The sequence below is a fragment of the Haematobia irritans genome, chromosome 5 (genome assembly GCF_050003625.1).
Source record: "Haematobia irritans isolate KBUSLIRL chromosome 5, ASM5000362v1, whole genome shotgun sequence".
Taxonomy (NCBI): Eukaryota; Metazoa; Arthropoda; class Insecta; order Diptera; family Muscidae; genus Haematobia; species Haematobia irritans.
In genome coordinates, this window is record NC_134401.1 from 118,925,007 (window position 1) to 118,947,020 (window position 22,014).

General features: G+C 30.2%; 1 protein-coding gene and 1 long non-coding RNA gene across 5 annotated transcripts; one reads left to right on the forward strand and one right to left on the reverse strand.

Annotated features, from left to right (window-relative positions):
* The first annotated feature begins 551 nt into the window (after positions 1 to 551).
* Positions 552 to 12,659, forward strand: LOC142238965 (glucose-6-phosphate exchanger SLC37A2-like). 4 transcript variants are annotated; one of them, XM_075310726.1, is made up of 7 exons: positions 552 to 714; positions 1,618 to 1,833; positions 7,164 to 7,321; positions 7,389 to 7,936; positions 8,010 to 8,351; positions 12,193 to 12,394; positions 12,479 to 12,659. In XM_075310726.1, exons 2-7 carry the CDS (start codon positions 1,715 to 1,717, stop codon positions 12,640 to 12,642), a joined length of 1,533 nt encoding a protein of 510 aa, XP_075166841.1. In that variant the 5' UTR covers positions 552 to 714; positions 1,618 to 1,714; the 3' UTR covers positions 12,643 to 12,659. The 4 variants fall into 4 exon arrangements, with proteins under 4 accessions (XP_075166841.1, XP_075166843.1, XP_075166842.1 ...); XM_075310728.1 differs by lacking the exon at positions 552 to 714 and adding an exon at positions 771 to 871; XM_075310727.1 differs by lacking the exon at positions 552 to 714 and adding an exon at positions 1,281 to 1,418.
* Positions 12,660 to 14,979: 2,320 nt separating this feature from the next.
* Positions 14,980 to 15,538, reverse strand: LOC142238514 (uncharacterized). Its single transcript, XR_012722745.1, has 2 exons — positions 15,431 to 15,538; positions 14,980 to 15,365 (listed from the first exon to the last, which is right to left on the reverse strand). It is a non-coding gene; the product is annotated as an uncharacterized LOC142238514 (long non-coding RNA).
* Positions 15,539 to 22,014: the final 6,476 nt, after the last annotated feature.

The following is a 22,014-nucleotide window of genomic DNA, read 5'->3' on the forward strand; positions in this document are numbered from 1 at the left end:
TTGTGACCAAAACCGCGAAAATACGAAATTTAAGTTTGAGCAGCATTGCTGTTTACGAACAACACAAAAGCAAATGCACAAAAATTAATGTTTGGGACTGGCTCTTTACTAAAAAATCAAAACGAAATGTCAGAAAATTAATTTTTGGAACTGACACATTTTTTTTAAGAGAATAATGGATCATCTATGTATTATAAGGTCTATGTGGCAAACTACAAAAAGGAAAACGAAAGAGAATGTAAGCGTGCTCTTATTTTTCTCGTTTATTCTTACAGCCTGTTTCTGTATGTCGAACGAGCTCTATCGTTGTATTGTTTAGAACGCGATTTTTTCAAGTATGGCTCAACTTGAATATTACCCCTAATTCCTTGAAAAATGTTTGAATTTAGCACTTCTCGAATGTGTGTTTTTATTGTGAGGTGTCATTAGAAAAATACCAGCCCTTGGAAACGAGTTCTATTGAAAACAGAGTGTGGCAACACTACAACCACCATTTGAAGTAGTTTTTTTTCTGATCACTTCCTAAAATCTGTTTTGACGTCTCTATTGTTTTGTAGCAATGTCAGCGAGATATTAATACGAAAGAGGAGTCGAGAAAAACTTATAGTAGTTTTATTTAACAAATTCAATGTAAATGATATACCATTATTATTATTCACATATATTAATTAATTTATGTGCTCTATACGAGACTCCCACTATATAATAGGTTTGGTAAGTACGAAAATTATATGTTATGTCGTGTGGATAAATCTTGATCCCTCTTGCAGAGATATTCGTTTTTATTTATTTCTCTTTGAAGTAGAAAATATTGGCAGATAACTAAATCGCAGTAAAAATTGCAAATTAAAATTTGGGATTAATTAAATAGGTAAAATAATTTCTAGTGGAATAATTATGATTTAAAAAATCAAAGCAGTTTTATGACTCTCTGCCAACAAAGCAAAGATGGAGGCGCGGTTTTGCTACAGCACCAGTTAAACGAATATAAACATAATTAAATCCCTTCCGGGAATGTGAGTGCTTAGTGGTGTTCTTATTCGATAAGTTTGCATTTTATATGCATGCACAATGATGAGATGTTCAATGTCGAAAAAAAGTGGCACAAATGATTCATTGAAGCAAACATGTTTCTATATCCAGTGATAAGCACTCGTCGTTGAGTTGTTTGTATTAGTTGCAGAAATTTTCTTTGTTGATTTTTTTTAATTTTATCATATTTCTTGAATTTCTCTGGACGGTAATGGAGGAGTTTTTTGCTGTGTTGACGTACTTTCCATCATCATCAAAGTTTGTTTCATTATTATTTTGTTTTTAGTAGCATTGTGGTCGTCGTGGTCGTCACATAACGATAAGATAACCAAGAAGTGAAAACAGCAACAAATTATGCGGGACCAATAAACAAGTGAATAGAAACTGTATGAATAGTAAACACTAAATCAAAGCTATCTAATATTCAGTTTAATAAGTGGGGGTCCTTAATTATCTCCATACCCGTGTACCCGTGTCGTCACAACGCAATCAAGCGATTACTTATGATCGTACATCGCGATTATATTAAAAAATCTTTTGCGCCAATCAAGTACTAATCAAAATTGTTTACCTTTATACTTCCAGATTTATAAAAACAATTAAAATCAAATCGTCTTGAATCTGGTGTTTACAACTGATCGATAGATATAGCCGCTATTGTCGCAGCTATTGATCTCACTACATGAGCCCTCGTACACGAAGGATGAGCCACAATTACAATGATATCCCAATTGGTGTTTCGGTTATTAAGAAGTTGACACGCAGCTGCTGCCCCCAGCTAAGATGGAAAAAAGAGACGGTGTAAGTAAAAACTGTAATGACAGTCAAAAAATCGAATTTTTGCCTTATCAAATTTTCAGAATTTGAAAAAGTCGGTTAATTGATTTTTTTCATAATTTGAAATTAATGCCTTGTCCCTGCAATTCGTTCGAACCCCCTCCCAATGGTTGCAACAAGGTGTAGAATTCTACGAAAATATTATTATACCCTGCTCCACACTGTGGAACAGGGTATTATAAGTTAGTGCATATGTTTGCAACACCCAGAAGGAGACGAGATAGACACATGGTGTCTTTGGCAAAAATGCTCAGGGTGGGCTCATGAGTCGATATAGCGATGTCCGTCTGTCCGTCTGTCCGTCTGTCCGTGAACACATTTTTGTAATCAAAGTCTAGGTCGCAGTTTTAGTCCAATCGACTTCAAATTTGGCACAAGTATGTGTTTTGGCTCAGAATAGATACCTATTGATTTTGGAAGAAATCGGTTCAGATTTAGATATAGCTCCCATATATATATTTCGCCCGATATGGACTTATATGGCCCCAGAAGCCAGAGTTTTGGCCCAATTTGGCTGAAATTTTGCACTAGGAGTACAATTAGTAGTATAGTCATGTGTGCCAAATTTGATTGAAATCGGTTCAGATTTAGATATAGCTCCCATATATATCTTTCGCCCGATATGGACTAATACGGTCCCAGAAGCCAGAGTTTTACCCCAATTGGGTTGAAATTTTGCACAGGGAGTAGAATTAGCATTGTAGTTATGCGTGCCAAATTGGGTTGAAATCGGTTCAGATTTAGATATAGCTCCCATATATAGTTTTCGCCCGATTTACACTCATATGACCACAGAGGCCAATTTTTAACTCCGATTTAATTGAAATTTTGCACAGAGAGTAGAATTAGCATTGTTGCTATGTGTGCCAAATTTGGTTGAAATCGGTTCAGATTTAGATATATCTCCCATATATAGCTTTTGCCCGATTTACACTAATATGACCACAGAGGCCAATTTTTAACTCCGATTTTGTTGAAATTTTGCACAGGGAGTAGAATTAGCATTGTTGCTATGCGTGCTATGGTTGAAATCGGTTCAGATTTAGATATAGCTCCCATATATATGTTTTTCTGATTTCGACAAAAATGGTCAAAATACCAATATTTTCCTTGTAAAATCGCCACTTCTTAGTCGAAAAGGTGTAAAAATGACTCTAATTTTCCTAAACTTCTAATACATATATATTGAGTGATAAATCATAAATAAATTTTTGCGAAGTTTCCTTAAAATTGCTTTAGATTTAAATGTTTCCCATATTTTTTTTACTAACATTGTGTTCCACCCTAGTGCATTAGCCGACTTAAATTTTGAGTCTGTAGATTTTGTAGAAGTCGATCAAATTCTGTCAAGATCGAGTGATATTTAAATGTATGTATTTGGGACAAACCTTTATATATAGCCCCCAACACATTTGACGGATGTGATATGGTATCGAAAATTTGGATCTACAAAGTGGTGCAGGGTATAATATAGTCGGCCCCGCCCGACTTTAGACTTTCCTTACTTGTTTTTTTTACAGTTTGGTAGATTAATTCATGATGGTTTGGTAGATTTTGCAAAATATTTTTCTCCAACTAAGAAGTACTTACTAAATTTTTTAGAGAAATAAAATGTTGGCACAATTTTCTATAGAAATAAAATATTGGCAAAATTTTCTATATAAATAAAATTTTGGCTAAATTTTCCATAGAAATAAAATTTTGACAAAATTTTCTATATAAATTAAAACATAAAAACTTTTCTATAGAAATAATATTTTGCCAAATTGTCTATAAAAATAAAATTTTATAGAAATAAAATTTTGACAAAATTTTCTATAGAAATAAAATTTTGACAAAATTTTCTATAGAAATAAAATTTTGACAAAATTTTCTATAGAAATAATATTTTGACAAAATTTTCTATTGAAATAAAATTTTGACAAAATTTTCTATTGAAATAAAATTTTGACAAAATGTTCTATTGAAATAAAATTTTGACAAAATTTTCTATTGAAATAAAATTTTGCCAAAATTTTCTATGGAAATAAAGTTTGGATAAAATTTTCTATAGAACTAAAATTTTGGCAAAATTTTCTATAGGTATAAAATTTTGTCAAAAAATAAAATAAAATTTTGTATAGAAATAAAATATTGGCAAAATTTTCTATAGAAAAAAATGTTGGCAATATTTTGGCAGAATTTTCTGTAGAAATAAAATTTTGGAAAAATTTTATACAGAAAAAAAATATGGACAATTTTTCTACAAAACTAAAATTTTGGCAAAATTTTCTATAGAAATGAAATTTTGGCAGAATTTTCTATAGAAATTAATTTTTATGACGAAATTTTCTATATAAATTAAAATTTAAAATATTTTCTATAGAAATAAAGTTTTGGCAAACTTTTCTATAGAAAAAAAACTTTGGCAGAATTTTCTATAGAAAAAAACTTTTGGCAAAATTGTGTATAGAAAAAAAAGATTTGGCAAAATTTTCTATAGAAAAAAATGTTGGCAGAATTTTCTATAGGAAAAAAAGTTTGACAAAATTTTTTATAGAAATAAAATTTTGACAAAATTTTCTATAGAAATAAAATTTTGCGAAAATTTTCTATAGAAATAAAATGGAATTTTGACAAAATTTTCTATAGATTTAAAATGTTGGCAAATGTTTCTATAGAAATAAAATTTTGGCAAAATTTTCTATAGAAATGAAATTTTCGCAGAATTTTCTATAGAAATTAATTTTTATGACGAAATTTTCTATATAAATTACAATTTAAAATATTTTCTATAGAAATAAAGTTTTGGCAAACTTTTCTATAGAAAAAAATTTTGGCAAAATTTTCTATAGAAATGAAATTTTCGCAGAATTTTCTATAGAAATTAATTTTTATGACGAAATTTTCTATATAAATTACAATTTAAAATATTTTCTATAGAAATAAAGTTTTGGCAAACTTTTCTATAGAAAAAAAGAACTGTGGCAGAATTTTCTATAGAAAAAAATTTTTGGCAAAATTGTGTATAGAAAAAAAAAATTGGCAAAATTTTCTATAGAAAAAAATGTTGGCAGAATTTTCTATAGGAATAAGAGTTTGACAAAATTTTTTATAGAAATAAAATTTTGACAAAATTTTCTATAGAAATAAAATTTTGCCAAAATTTTCTATAGAAATAAAATTTTGATAAAATTTTCTATAGAACTAAAATTTTGATAAAATCTTCTATAGAACTAAAATTTTGGCAAAATTTTCTATAGGAATAAAATTTTGGCAAAAAATAAAATAAAATTTTAATAAAATTTTGTATAGAAATAAAATTTTGGCAAAATTTTCTATAGAAACAAATTTTTGGCAATATTTTGGCAGAATTTTCTATAGGAATAAATTTTTGACAAAATTTTATATAGAATTTAAAAATTTAAAAGTTAAAAAATTTTCTATGGAAATACAATTCTGGCAAAATTTTCTATAGAATTAAAATTTTAAAAATTTTCTATGGAAATACAATTTAAAATTTTAGCAAAATTTTCTTTATAAATAAAATTTTGATAAAACTAGAAATATAATAAAATTAAAATTAAATAAAATTTTGATAAAACTAGAAATATAATTTTGACAACATTTTCTATGTAAATACAATTTTGATAAAATATCCTATAGAACTAAAATTTTGGCAAAAAATAAAATAAAATTTTGATAAAATTTTGTATAGAAAAAATTTTTAACAGAATTTTTTATAGAAAAAGTCTAGAGTCTTTTAGGTTAATTTTTCGAAAACAATCAATTAAAGAATATTGATGGGTGTAGTATTTGGAGACTAAACCCAACAACCATAAGGGTTCACTCAATAGAGTCTTCCGCACTCGGGACAAAACTATCATAAGCTAAATTCACTTTTATGTCTTACTCTAAAGCAATCGAATTGGCAATTGGCAAGGTTTTTATTTTTTGAAAATTGATTCAAAAACGTTTTTTTTATTAAATTATATGAAAGATTTTTTGTACACCGCTTGCAAGCTGTCAAAAGTTGGTATTGGATAACGTTCCATCACACCATAAATTATCTGTAATCAGTTTCTATATCCAAAGCGAAGATTAGCAAAGATTTACTGACCCTAGCTGCTTTCTTATCTGTAATGTTCTTCAGTTAAATCAAGCTGTCAAATTAACAACTTTATATTCATCCCTGTCTACAGTCTTTAAAAAGGTTAATGCCATTAAAAGAACTTTGTTTATTTTTCTTGCCAAATGAATACAAAATGTAACGTAGTCCTAAAGTTGAATCATCATGAGAAAAATTTCCTAGAGTTACATTTGCTTGGTACTCATTTGTTTGAAACATTTGAATATACCTTCAGATCCATGAATTGGTGAGAGAAATCGCGGTATATTGTATAGCATGCCTGTTTTGCACACAAATGGTCATTAGTTTCATTCTAGTTTTAGCTGAATACCATAAAAAGTAAAGAAAATTTCCTTTTTTGAGGCAGAGATTTTAAGATATTTCATTCTTCAAAAAATTCTATTTTCGATTTTTGCTAAAAATTGTATATTTTCAGATATTTACAAACGTCTAGACTTTATACGAAACCAAAAAAGTCGATTTTTCGACTTTTTAAAAATTTCCTAAAGTTGACTTTTGCGATTGTGGAAAATTTGAATTTCAAATCGATTTTTAAAAATATCAAAAGTTAACTGGTCAAATTTCTATATCCGTACTTGGGATAATTAAATATTTACTATCATATTTGATGGCAAATCTGATGCTAGCGGCGTTCTTGTCTTTTTATACTTAAGTTTTTTATTCCATTCCTATCTTTTTAAATTGGAAAAAGGTGTCTTTCCGTCTTTGAAAAAAACCATCTTTCGTTTTTTTTTCCAAATTTGAGAAAATCTATTTTTTTAATCCTTAAAAAGTCAGCTTACATAATTTATTTCATTTGGTCGAACACTGTGACACGCAAAGCGATTTTCATTTTTGGAGGTATTTTAGGGATTTCCATGCGAATAAAAACAATTTTTCTTTCTTGATTTCCGAAATTTAAAACAAAACTACTTTCTAAATTTTTAAAATATTGACTTTGTGATTATTGATGGGTTTACTTTAAAATAAATTGTCAGCATAGAAATATCTAAATCAGGATCCCCATCCGATTCAAATTTGACTTAACATTAATTTTTTCCGACCAGCATGACACTCATGTACACAAGTAATGCAGTCTCAAAGAGTTAATCTATGTAGAGGGCAAACACTTTAAGATGAGATTACGAATTAGTTATTGAATTCAAATATTTTTCTTGTATTTCAGTTTCAAAATTTCCATCTTTATGCTGACCTATATGGCGTACACATGTTATCACATGTCTCGTAAGCCAATATCGGTGGTAAAATCGGTATTACATACAAATTGCAGTGATAACGTTGTCCATAATTCATCTTCCAGCGAATGTGGCTATGCACCATTTGGTAATTATAAATATTTGTGATAATAACTAATGCCTTAATTGATTCTCCTTGATTTATGTTGTTATAGATGATTCAAATGCTCCTGCATTATTTGCCGCATTGGATTCAGCATTTTTGTTTGCCTATGCCGGTGCTATGTTTTTGTCTGGTTTTGTGGCGGAACGTGTATCTTTGCGTTACTTTTTAGCATTTGGTATGATTTTTTCTGGAGTGTTTTCTTATCTCTTTGGCATGGCGAAAACCTGGGGTATCCATTCTATGGCATATTTTGTATTTGTCCAAATATGTGCTGGTATTGCCCAAACAACCGGATGGCCTGGAGTGGTTACATTAATTGGTCGATGGTTTGGAAAATCGAAACGTGGTCTAGTTTTTGGAATATGGAATAGTCATACATCAATTGGCAATATTTTGGGTACACTCATTGCAGCTCAATATGTGGAAATTAATTGGGGCATGTCATTCATCGTGCCGGGCATTATTATAGCTATGGTGGGTTTTCTTATATTTCTGTTTGTGGTTGATGGACCTGAAATGGTGGGTGTTAATCCTAATAGGCCTAACAACTCACCTCATGTAACACCGCCCAATGATTCAGATATTGAAGATAACAATGTGAGTATTTAAAATCAATTGTGTATTTAAATTTATTTTAATGTTTGTTACTCTTCGTTTTTGTTTTGCTTAGGCCTCTGAATATCATGCTTCAGAACGTACACCAATTCTTAATAATCATGGAAATATCTCACCAGGACGTCCTATTGGCTTAATAGATGCTCTATTTATTCCCGGTGTTATTGAATTTTCTCTATGCTTATTTTTCTCGAAACTTGTCAGCTATACATTCCTTTATTGGCTGCCATTGTATATACAATCATCGAGTTCATTAGGACCCTCATTATCGGCTGATCTCTCCATACTTTTTGATGTTGGTGGTATTTTTGGAGCAATTGTTGCTGGTGTAGTATCTGATGCTACTGGCATGTCGGCTACAACTTGTACTGTTATGCTGTTTTTGGCATCACCTGTGGTAAGTACATGTGGGCATGTACATGCATGGTTCAATGTCATTATCGCATAAGTCTTAAGTACTGTATTATTGTTGCTAGGTCTTAGGGGTTGTAAAGAGAATCATTTTTTTTTCGAATTTATCAAAATTTGAATTTGAAAAAATCTAAGGTTAAGATTTTTCGTGATTAGCAAATTTAAATAAATTTGACAAATATTCTTTTCCTCTGTTGGTTAATCTACACTTGTAGTTTAGACAATGCTTGGTTTTAAGCTGAAATAAAAAACAACAACAATGATTAAAGAAAAAACCAACAATAACAAAACGAAATAAAATTTTGCCAACATTTTCTATAGAAGTAAAATTTTACCAACATTTCTATAGAAATAAAAATTTGCCAAAATTTTCTCTAGAAATAAAATTTTGCAAAATTTTCTATAGAAATAAAATTTCGGCAAAATTTTTTATAGAAATAAAATTTCGGCAAAATTTTTTATAGAAATAAAATTTTGGCAACATTTTCTATAGAAATAAAATTTTGGCAAAATTTTCTATAGAAATAAAATTTTCTCTACAGTATTAAAATGTTGGCGAAATTTTCTATAGAAATAAAATTTTGCAAAATAAGATTTCTTGTTTGGTAGTTTTTACTACAAATTTTGGTATATTATTCTGGGCTCGAGTGGCAACCGTGGTTATGGTCCATTACGTGTTGCGCTGTTGGTACGTCCCCTTGTATCCATATCGAGAAACTGCGCGACTAAGATGGAATGTTTTCATAGTGATCTGGTGGTGAGACGAGAAGTTTTGCTCTGCAAATTTGATGTGTATCATGTGGCCCTTTATTACTCTTACAAATTCCCCAGGCGTAAAAGTCTCACGGATATAGAGCCAGAGATTTTGGTGGCCATTGTACGGTGGAAATGATTGAGGTTGATGTGTGCTGAGTGCGATTTTATAAGTCCTGTTGGAATGCGACCGAAATATTTTTCTGCCCAGGGCTGTATTGAAGGACATTGAGGACATTTTCCATATGAGATTCGGCATTTATATTGACCCCATGGCCAATGAATACGACCGAGGTGCGACCATCCGCCGGTCCACACCATTACGGTTCTTGAATTCTGGTGGCCAATCGAAGGTGTAAATTTTCAGCTGACGTCTTTGAAAAGTAAACCCGATCATTTATTTGTTTATTATTTTGTAATAACTTCCCATCGGAGAAATTCGATAACTGGCCCCTTTGGAGCAGATGAATCAATTACTTGGCTCCAGTCTATCTTTGCTTTTGGTTTAAGCCCATACATAAACCAATAAGGTGCCTCCCACAACATACTTCAGTGAGGCCCGTTGCCTCCGCTGAGAATTAGAGCTTACTTGAAGAAGTTTTGCAGGTGATATAAGGAATCGTAATTAATAATGTCTAGGAAAGACGTGTGGTAGCTCACTAAATCAGCTTTTAGTATACATAGTGGATAAATTAAATGTTGATCAAATTTTCTGTAGAAATTAAATTTTGACAAAATTTTCTAGAGAAATAAAATGTCGACAAAATTTTCTATAGAAATAAAATTTTGACAATATTTTCTATAGAAATAAAATTTTGACAAAAGTTTCTATAGAAATAAAATTTTAACAAAATTTTCTATAGAAATAAAATTTTAACAACATTTTCTATAGAAATAAAATTGTAACAAAATTTTCTATAGAAATAACATTTTGACAAAATTCTCTATAGAAATAAAATTTTGGCAAAAGTTTCTATAGAAATAAAATTTTGACAAAATTTTCTAGAGAAATAAAATTTTCACAAAAATTTTCTATAGAAATAAAATTTAGACAAAATTTTCTATAGAAATAAAATTTTGACAAAATTTTCTATAGAAATAAAATTTTGACAAAATTTGCAATAGAAATAAAATTTTGACAAAATTTTCTATAGAAATAAAATTTTGACAAAATTTGCAATAGAAATAAAATTTTGACAAAATTTGCAATAGAAATAAAATTTTGACAAAATTTTCTATAGGAATAAAATTTTGGCAAATTTTTCTATAGAAATAAAATTTTGACAAAAGTTTCTATAGAAATAAAATTTTAACAAAATTTTCTGTAGAAATAAAATTGTAACAAAATTTTCTATAGAAATAAAATTTTAACAAAATTTTCTATAGAAATAACATTTTGACAAAATTCTCTATAGAATAAAGTTCTGGCAAAATTTTCTATAGAAATAAAATTTTTACATTTTCTATAGAAATCAAATTTTGACAAAATTTTCTATAGAAATAAAATTTTGACAAAATTTTCTATAGAAATAAAATTTTGGCAAAATTTTTTATAGAATAAAGTTTCGGCAAAATTTTCTATAGAAATAAAATTTTTACAACATTTTCTATAGAAATTAAATTTTGACAAAATTTTCTATAGAAATAAAATTTTGACAAAAGTTTCTATAGAAATAAAATTTAAACAAAATTTTCTATAGAAATAAATTTTAACAAAATTTTCTATAGAAATAAAATTTTGATAAAGTTTTCTATAGAAATAAAATTTTGACAAAGTTTTCTATAGAATTAAATTTTTGACAAAATTTTCTTTAGAAATAAAATTTTGACAAAATTTTCTATAGAAATAAATTTTTTTTGTATGGTATTTTTTTTGCTAAAAATTTCTCAAAATTTTCTATAGAAATAAAATTTCGACAAATTTTTCTATAGAAATAAAATTTTGACAACATTTTCTATAGAAATGAAATTTTGGCAAAATTTTCTATAGAATAAAGTTTTGTCAAATTTTTTATAGAAATAAAATTTGTACAACATTTTCTATAGAAATCAAATTTTGACAAAAGTTTTATAGAAATCAAATTTTGACAATATTTTCTACAGAAATAAAATTTTGACCAAATTTTCTATAGAAATAAGATTTTGGCAAAATTTCTATAGAAATAAAATTTTAACAAAATTTTCTATAGAAATAAATTTTAACAAAATTTTCTATAGAAATAAAATTTTGACAACATTTTCTATAGAAGTGAATTTTTTTGTATGGTAGTTTTTTTTGCTAAAAATTTCTCAAAATTTTGGTAGATTATTTTGGGCTTTCCTGGCAACCGAGGTTATGGTCCATTGCGTGTTGCGCTGTTGGTACGTCACCTTGTACGCAGACCGAGAAACTCTGCGATGTTTCCAGAGTGATCTGGTAGTAAGGGGAGTAGTTTTGGCTGTTAAAGCAAAAAAGTGACGCGTGACGTGTGGTCCTTTCTTACAGATAGAACGCACGTCAACTACGCTGATATCTTTTACTGACAGGTAGGAATTCAGGCGACTGCAATTGCCTGGGCCGAAACTACCATAGTCTGCCGTGGGAGAACACGATTAATCTTGTAGCTTCTCACCGCGTCAGCTGCAGTATCCTCATGAATCATGTTCAGACCTGCCTGTTATGGTGCCTGAGGTCGTTGCCTGGCGGTTTGGATGATAACAACCAAGGATATACTACTTTGGCAACATATAATAGTGTCTATACACTGAGAGGATCTTGGTCTTCACATAAAGTTGATCCTGGGGTGTACTGCGGAGGTTGTCAATGTCTAAATCTATGTTTTTCTTACTCGAAAACGAATGTCTTATTCATTGAGGACATTAAATTTTTCTAAATGACGGCGACAAAAGCAATACAGCAATACATCATAAATCGCAGGCCGAACCTTATTTAATAAATTCTATCCTTCATAGCATGTAGGCTTTTAGTTGCTTTGTTTGCGTGTTGCGAGTGCCAATTCTTTCGTTTGAGTTGTGATCTCCTTAGAATATTAATTGTAATAGCAATTCTATTAACATTTTTTTAACTCTTTCAGCTTTTAATATATCAAGAACATGGAACAGACTCCGTGTTCCTTGCCATATTCCTATTGCTAGTTGCCGGATTTCTAGTAAATGGACCCTATGCTCTAATTACCACTGCGGTTAGTGCTGAGCTGGGGCAGCATAGTTCATTAGAAGGTAATGGTCATGCATTGGCCACGGTTACCGCTATTATAGATGGCACAGGATCCATAGGTAATTGCTTAACATATAAACAATTTTACATTGAGCATTTTTTTTATTTTATTTATTTTTATAATTTTTTCCATTTTTTATTAGGAGCTGCAATTGGACCTCTAATGGCCGGTATGATTTCATCTAATGGCTGGCAAAATGTATTCTATTTACTTATTTTATCCGATATTATAGCGATGATATCATTATTTAGATTAGTTAAAAAAGAGTGCACAAGAGTAGTAAGATCACGAATACGTATAGAATAAATTTTATTGTAACATAATTTTTTTTTGTTTTAAATTTATATGTATATGTATGATTATGTGTTCTGTATAAAAACCAAAAAAAAAATCAATACAATACTATGCCTTCTCTCAACCATATCTCTGATTATTATATATATTCATACTTTATAATTTAATATGTATGTACAAAACGTTTTCCCCAATTGATTTTAGTATGACGATAATTGCCGTTACATTTATATGATATTTAAATATTTTAAACCTATTTTTTTTTTGGTATTTATTATTATTTTGAGGCTTAGTTTATATACGTGTATATTTCTCAGATATATATTAAATACGAAAAGATTTTTTTGTACTGTGTTGTATGTAAATTATCTAATTATTGACTATGAATACTGTATTCGTACAAAAATAAAAAAGACTATGTAAGTTATTCTTTTTGATATACAAGAAATAAAACCAAAACGAAAAAAATGTTAAAAGTTTTATTAAATTGATCAAAAGGACACGGTTTTATTATCTGTATTTGTCATTGGAAAAGGGAGAAATATATGCTAATTTCTGACATTTATCTTATACCCAAATAAATTTGTTAGTAGGCACATCAGAAAAATCTCCTAAAACAGAAAAAAAAATCTGTTGAATAAGGGACAGCAGTCTAAAGAAGTATATACGAGTAAAAGTTCGGCTGGGCCAAATCTTCAATACCCACCACCATGGAACGCATATATGGGCCGCTCTCAGGGCTGTGGAGCCGGAGTCGGGGTCTGAAGATTTTGCTGGTGTCAGAGTCGTAAAAATTTCATCATTGAGGTCTTCAATCGATCAATGACTGTAATTGCGGCGAAACTTTTAATAATGAAGAATATTCAATATTTTCTAAAAGGTTATACTGGTTGTAACGAAAGCTCTACCATTTTTTGCCAGTCTGAAATTTTCATTCCATTTGCCAGAATTTGGGATCCATTTCAAAATATGAATCCTGTCGGTCCAGATTTTGATATAGCTGATGATACATAAATATAAATATAAGCCTCCACATTCATTCGATTTGACTAAAATGTGGGGGCTACAAAATCAAATTAGTAAGTTTTTATAGATATCGGCCACACTTTGGGTGTACAAATTTCCCTTATATTGTAAATATGAATCCTGTCAGTCCAGATTTTGATATAGCTGATGATACATAAATATATCCTTGAGCGCATAAAAGCCCCCACATTCATTGGATTTGACTAAAATGTGGGGCTAAAAAACCAAATCAATACGTTTTTATAGATATCGGCCACACTTTGGGTGTACAAATTTCCTTATATTGTAAATGCGTCGAATTTTGTTTTAATGATTCAGCTTGCACCAACAAGGGAAAGTTACTACTTCTTCAAAAAGGGAGAACTTAATTACAATCGACTTTAACGAAATGGACTAACACGGAAATTAAAAAATATTGAATATATAGAAAATTTTGTCAAAATTTTAGTTCCATAGAAAATTTTGCCAAAGGTTTATTTCCATAGAAATTTTTGTCAAAATTTTAAACCTAAAAATTTTAAATTTTATTCCAAAAGAAAATTTTGTTAAAATTTTATTTCTATAGAAAATTTCAAACTTTTATTCTAAAAAAAACAAGTAAGTAAAGTAGAAAGTCGGGCGGGTTTACCCTACAAGGACAAAAAAAGTTCCCTACTTTCCCATACATTCCCAAACAATTTTCCCTACTATATTTTTCGTTAAATTAAAAATATTTTACAAAACAAAAATGGTTCTAAGTACTTTATTATCTTAAAACATGAATATGCAACGTATATAACTTAGAATATAAATTTGTATTACTACCACGGTTGCCACAGTTGGTAGAATTCTACCCAAATTACCCAATAAACACAAACGTTTGAAAAATGCTAAATTTCAACAATTTTTCAAACATTTTTTCAAAGGATTAGGGTAATATTCAAGTTGAGAAATTGTTGAGAAAATCGCGTTCTCAACAAAAAACAGACATTAACCTCAACAGTGAAATTCAACACATTAGCAATAATATCTCAAGTGCTATCCTCAAATTGAAATGCATCGCTACTCAATAATTTGTCAAACAATTTTCGATGCGAGTCAAATTCAAAATTAACGTCGTTGCAAATACTTTTCAACCTAAATTTGTATGAATGATATCCCCACTTCAAATTGAAAGTCAAAGCCAAAATTCTATGAATTTTGTATAATTTATTCATTTTCATCAAAATAAAATATATAATAATACACTACAATACATAATACACTACAATACCAATTGATAAATAATAATCTTATTAAACATATCAACAAATAAGAAAAAAAAACACAAACAACAAAACTTTAAATATCTTAAACATTATTAGTAAACACTTTTGCATTGATAATTCGATTTCCTTCCTTTTGGTGTCATAAAACAGCATTAAAATTTATTAACATGAGGGCAATTTGAAATTAGGAACGTACTGGACCGCGTGTTAGAATTGATTTCAAGCAGAAGGAATTCACAAAATATCCATTTTAAACTGATAATAGCATATGAATTAAACTGACGATGTGATGCACATTTTCATCCAGAAGTTGTTGATTTCACCAATTTGTTGTTTTTAACAATTTTAATTGGTTGCACTTTTAATGTTTCTGGAAACTTTTTCTTGTCGATAAGCCACTCATTTTTCATTGGTCAGCTTCTTATTGTTTGCAAGAATGTAGCATCCAAAGATTTTAGTTTTCTGCAAAGAGATTTAAATTTAGTAACTTCTCTAAAGTGTTGATTTAATTTTTCATATTGACGTACCAATTATTATAAACTATTTGAAGCAGTTCCAGTTAATTGTCCACCATTTTTTCATTGGTCAGCTTTTTAATGTTTTCAAGAACGTAGAATCCATAATTTTAGTTTTCTGCAAAGAGATACACATTTAGTGACTTCCTTAAAGTTTTATTTCATTTTTTTATTTTCACTTACCTATTTTTATAAACTATTTGGTTATTTGTCTAAAATTTTCCATTTTTTTATTTCTTGCAATTGTCCACGAACTTCGTTGCACAAATAAGTATTGAAAACCACATGGTTTTTTCGTTGCATTTTAGGGTAGTGTTTTGTCAAAGTTCTCTCATATTATCTTCAACACCTTTTCAAAGATTTCGTCAACATTTTGGCAAATTGGAAATAATTCGCAAACAATTTGAAGATGTATTGAAGATGAGCTATTTCAAGTCAAGTTGAATTTATGTTGAAAATTATATTTACCCTCAAACTGAAAAGTTGCTGCATTTGAAAAACGCTCATCCTGTGTTTATTGGGTAGTAATCTTTTTTGTTAAAGGCCGGTATGCACCTCTACACGCTCATAAAAAATCGCTTCTGTAACATATACTCCCAAACATATTTTGCTTCAAGCATATACATTTTTGGGTATTGCCCAAACATTTATATGTTTGATCTCTTCCAATATATAATATGTTTGAAAGCATATTGGTCTAACCAATATATGTTTGGGTAGTCTAAGTTCCAAACATTTTGTATTTTTGCATCCAAATTCAATAATGTTGTCTTCCAAAAAATAATATGTTATTATGTGAACATATAATATGTTTGGAAGCATTTTGCACCCAAAAATATTATATGCTTAAAAAAAATTCTCCCAAACAATATTGTGCTCAAAATTTTATTTATTTATTTATATATTTACAATCATAACGAATTATGAAAATAAACAGGTAATATAGGTGCTAACAACATAGGCTTTCGACCTGAATGCTCAAAATTTTGTTTCTGCCCAATTGTATATTCCCCCACATCTTTCTCACTTCCACGAGATTTTTTAGTTCTTAGCACCTTTTTCTGTAATACAAACATTGTAGAAGAAATTATTCAATTGTATGATTTTTTATTTTAATTTTACCTTTTGCCGGACGGGGATTCGAACAGCGGACCACACAGTTTGTAAGGATCAAAGAAGTAGCTGATCAATTGCCCAACGATAAATAAAATGTTAATTTTGTAATAACAAGCAACAACCACCAACTTAATTCAATATCGCTCCCTGTTAAATAGCGCTCCAAGCTACTAAACACATATATGTGTATAGGCTATTTCTAAATTAATATATGTTTGCATCCAAGCATATTATATTTACAAACATTTTATGTCCCAAACATAATATGTTCTAACATATTAACATATATGTCCCAAACATGTTATGCTAGTTTATGAACATTATATGCTTGCACTCAAAAATATTGTGTTTAAAAATTTGTGTTCCAAACATATAATGTTTATAGCCAAACATATGAAAAACAGTCTTTTTCATCCGTGTAGCGAAAAATTTCATTCCCAAAAGAAATGCATTGCTATTTATGCTAACGAAATTTTCGGTAGCGTTCAATTTCGTAAGCTGGTACGCACCTCTAATGAAAATAACAGGGTTGTCAAAAGCATATTTTGGCAGCAAACATTTAATTTATTACAATCATTGTGTGCGTACAAGTTTTAAAAGGTCTGTAAATAATTAACAATTTATTTGAGGAATATTTGGAACATATATTAACAATTTTTAAAAGCGATTAGCTGGTTTAAAATTTGTTGTACACAGCCCTGTTTTTTTGTTGTAGACTTAAATAAATTTTTGCTACCGAAAATTTCGCTAGAGGTGCATACCGGCCTTAAATCTCTATAAAAATAAAATTTTGGAAAAAGTTTCTATAAACAAATTTTTGTGAGAAATTTTTCTATAGAAATAAAATTTTGACAATAAATTCTATAGAAATAAAATTTTGAGAAAAAATTCCACAGAAATAAAATTTTGAGAAAATTTTTTATAGAAATAATATTTTGAAAAAAAAAATTCTATAGAAAATGTTCTATAGAAATAAAATGTTGACAAAATTTTCTACAGGAATAAAGTTTACCACACATTGTTAAAGATCAAGCCTTGCCTGCTTCTAATTTCCTCCTCTAGAGCCACCAAAATGTAAAAATTATTACAAATTGTGTTGAGTGAAAATGTCCTACATTGTGGCCCTACGTCCCTACAAGACGCTAAATATTAGAAAAACCCTACATATAGGGAATTTCCCCTACTTCTAGCAACACTGGCTGTGTTGATATTGCGCATACGGAGTTAGTATGCCACTAATATTGCGCCCATTATTAAAAAAGAGAAAATCGTTAAATTAGTGTGGGTAATAAATACAAATTTGTAAAATTCGAGAAATATTCTTATGTAAGAGCTACAAGTACGTATAAGTACGATCGGCTAGTACATCAAAATTTGAAATTTGAGTAACATTGGTTAATAAATAAGAGTACTATGGCCAAATTTGGGAAAATCGAGCCATGCATATATATGGAAGCTATATCTAAATCTGAACCAATTTGCATAATATTTTGCGGGTTTGATTAACACCACAAAAGGTTACCTTGTGCAAGATTTGAGTAAGATCAGTTACGAAATGAGGCCTGTATGGTCAAACATAAGGTTATAAGGCCGAATTTTTCAAAATCGGGCGATACATATATGGGAGCTATATCTAAATGTGAACCGATTTCGATGAAATTTTGCACATATAGTTAGTACTATAGAGGATCTAGCCAACTTTTAGTAAGATCGGTTAATAAATAAGGGTTCTATGGCCAAATTTGGGAAAATCGGGCCATACATATATATGGGAGCTATTTCTAAATCTGAACCGATTTCGACGATTTTTTGCACATATAGTTAGTGCTATAGAAGACTACATTTAGCCAAATTTGGGTAAGATCGGTCTATAAATAAGGGGTTTATTGCCAAATTTAGAAAAATCGGGCGGTACATATATATGGGAGCTATAGCTAAATCTAAACCGATTTCGATGATTTTTTGCACATATAGTTAGTGCTATAGAAGATTATATTTAGCCAACTTTGAGTAAGATCGGTTGATAAATAAAGGTTTTGTGGCCAAATTTGGGAAAATCGGGCGATACATATATATGGGAGCTATATCTAAATCTGAACCGATTTGGATAAAATTTTGCAGACTTGAAGGGCGATGGAAAAGATTACCTTTTGGCAAATTTGGTGACGACCCCATTGGTCGAAATCGGGCGATACATATATATGGGAGCTATATCTAAATTTGATCCGATTTCTTCCAAATTCAAATTCTTCCTTGTACCCAAAAAACTCCCTGTACCAAATTTCATCAAAATCGGTTAATAATTGCGACCGGAATCCTGTGAACAACAAATACATGGACAGACGGACGGACGGACGGACACCAAGCGCTAGATCGACTCAGGAGGTGATTCTGAGTCGATCGGTATATATTTTATGGGGTCTAAAATCAATATTTCTGGTAGGCACATTTTTTGGCCGATCAAACTTATTATACCCTGACCACTATGTGGTTTAGGGTATAATAAATAGAAATTTTAGTTCTAAAAATTTTAAGTTTTATTCCTATAGAAAATTTTGACAAAAAAATAAAATTTTTGAATTCAATCACGAAATTAATTGATCCAATTAATTTTTAATTTTTTTAAATGTCTTCAATCACAAAAATAATAGTGTCAATCACCAAATTTATTAATACAATAATTGATTCAATTAAAAAATGAATTGATACTATCAATTTTTGTGATTGATTTTTGTTTTCAAAAAATTTTTGAATTAATTAACGTTTTAATTTAATATTGTTGAAAATTCAATTAAAATTTTAATTGGAAATATTTAGGTGGAAATGTTTTCTGTGTATTTGGCTTAGCTCTAAAAATGTCTCTAGGTTTCCAATTTCAAGCAAATCGGATAAAAATAGTCTATATGCTCAAGAAGTTATATCAGGGAATCGTTTCATATGTGGGCTATATCAAAATCCAGACCATTTTTTGCAGATTTAATTCCGATGAGTAGTGGTCGCATTTTTTACACATCACCATAGAAAGTTTATTGGGGTATAGTAATACGGCTTGATTTGATCTTATGGGCTTCTAGACTCCGCAATTGTGAAATTTATTGCGACGGAAAATTCTTACTCACGCACCATATTGTTTGATAGGACTCACGCTCACGTACACTCACGAAAAAAAAATTTTGTGCTCACGCACAAATATTGTCGTGACTCACAAAAAATACCGTGACTCACGAAAAATATCGTGACTCACGAAAAATGCTTTGACTCACGAATAGTTTTATGAGTAATTTACTTTAGCGACGTGTATGAAATCATGAGCATTAATCAAATCAAGAGCGTTATTACACTCTTAAATAACATCCCAGGTATCACTAAAATTGTAAATGAATTTAACTCTTAAGCGTTTTATGTTGGTGGCCAGGATTATTTTCGTGAGCGTAATTCTTTACTCACGCGCACTCACGAAGATATTATTTTCGTGACTCACGCTCACGCACGAAATTTTGGTTTATTAATCACACTCACGTCGTGGCCATGAACGTGGCTCACGACTCACGCGTGAGTCGTAAGTCATGACAATTTCGTGTCTCGTGCACACCTCTACCATAAATAGGTGTGCCTAATAAGCTGTCTATAGGTTAATGTTTTGGTATAGCCCTCATATAGACCGATCTACTGATTTGACTTCTTGGACATCTACACACCGTAATTTTTATCCGTTTTGCCTGAACTTGGAAATCTAGAGGTATTTTGGGTCCACAAATATGGTGTCTAATAGGTTAAGTATCGATCCATGTTTTGATTTCCAATTTCAGACAAATTTCAGCCCAAGAAGTCAAATCGGTAGATCTGTCCATATGCGGGTTAATATGGAGCGATCTCCCGATTTGACTTCTTGAGCTTCTACACACGGCAAGTTTTATCCAATTTGCCTGAAATTTCAGACAAATTTCAGCCCAAGAAGTCAAATCGGTAGATCTGTCCATATGCGGGTTAATATGGAGCGATCTCCCGATTTGACTTCTTGAGCTTCTACACACGGCAAGTTTTATCCAATTTGCCTGAAATTGGAAATCTATAAGAATTTTAGGTTAAAAAATATATTGGTTCATGTTTTGAAAAATTTGTCAAAATTTTATTTCTATAGAAAATTTTGTTAAAATTGTATGTCTATAGAAAATTTTGGCAAAATTTTATTTCTATAGAAAATTTTGTCAAAATGTCATTTCTATAGAAAATTTTGTCAAAATTTTATTCCTAAAGACTAGCGTAACCCGGCCCGCTTCGCTGCGCCTTCCGAAGCGTATTTGGAGGAACATTTTGCGTTAACTTAGTCAACTATATCCTTCGTGCTGAAAACAAATTCGAAAAGATTTGAATTCTTTTAAACAAATCGGACTACTTGATTTTTCGTTTATAGGTACAAATACGGCGGGAGAGGGTGTACCCTTTCCTCCAAATTTTTTTAATAATATTCTGTATTCAAGTAGTTGGACAAGCTTCTATATTTCTTGTGAATTTTAAGTGTGGTTTGTCAACAAATCTGAATTTCCTCAACAAATCTGAAAATTAAGCACTATATTATCCAATAAATCGGAAAAAGCAAACGTAGTAAAAAATTTTACCACATTAACATTTGCTAAAATGTTGGAAATGTTGGCAGAAGCCTGTGCAAAAATCATAAAATTATGTACCGAGTTCCCATTTATGGACAACCCTCTACTTTCAATTTAAGAAAAAAAAAAAAAACGGACAAAAGGGCACCCTCTCCCCACCTTCGCACCACTCCGACCTGATATCGGACTATCACGTACCCTATATTAATTTCGCAACTACTCAATGGTCCCTATAAATTCTATCGAAGTAAATCGACAAAGTTTATTTCAATTTTCCCTTCCCCAACCAGATATCGAAAAATCATATACCAATTTAAAAATCATGTATAAATTTAATCACCTCCTCCCACGTTCCCTGTAAATTTCAAGTAGATCGGCGATGTTTAAATTTTGCTCTATTGTTTTAAAAGGACGTCACTTTCCCCGATACAATATCGACAAACACCGTAGTGAATAGCACCCCTAACCTTCCCAGAAAATTCTTAAAACTTTCCTTCAAGTGTGGGGCAAGGAAGGTTGCCTCTTCGTTCATAACGTTCCCCCACTGCTTTTGTAAATTTCAAGAAAACTTAATTTTTTTTGCAGTTTTAGAGGAGGACCTCCTCCCCGACCAAATATCGAAAAGTGATGTAGCGTATCTTTTGTAAATGTCCCAAAAAATGTCAAACAAATTATAAGCCTAAAGGGGCGGCCTCTCTTCCGTCCAAATATCACAAAATCAGGTATTAACTATTAATATCGTAACCTCTCCCCAGTCCTCAAGTAACTCGGTAAAGTTTAATTGTTTCTCTGTATGTACTTAAGAGAAGCGGATGTCTCCCTATGCCCTTTTATTTTTATTAAAAAATCAGGAACCTGGTATAAATTTCA

Coding starts and splice junctions, on each gene's coding strand:
- LOC142238965 (XM_075310726.1), top strand. CDS start 1,715: ATGAGCCCTCGTACACGAAGGATGAGCCACAATTACAATGATATCCCA. Junction 7,937..8,009: donor CAGATATTGAAGATAACAAT/GTGAGTATTTAA, acceptor TGTTTTGCTTAG/GCCTCTGAATATCATGCTTC. Junction 12,395..12,478: donor AGATGGCACAGGATCCATAG/GTAATTGCTTAA, acceptor ATTTTTTATTAG/GAGCTGCAATTGGACCTCTA.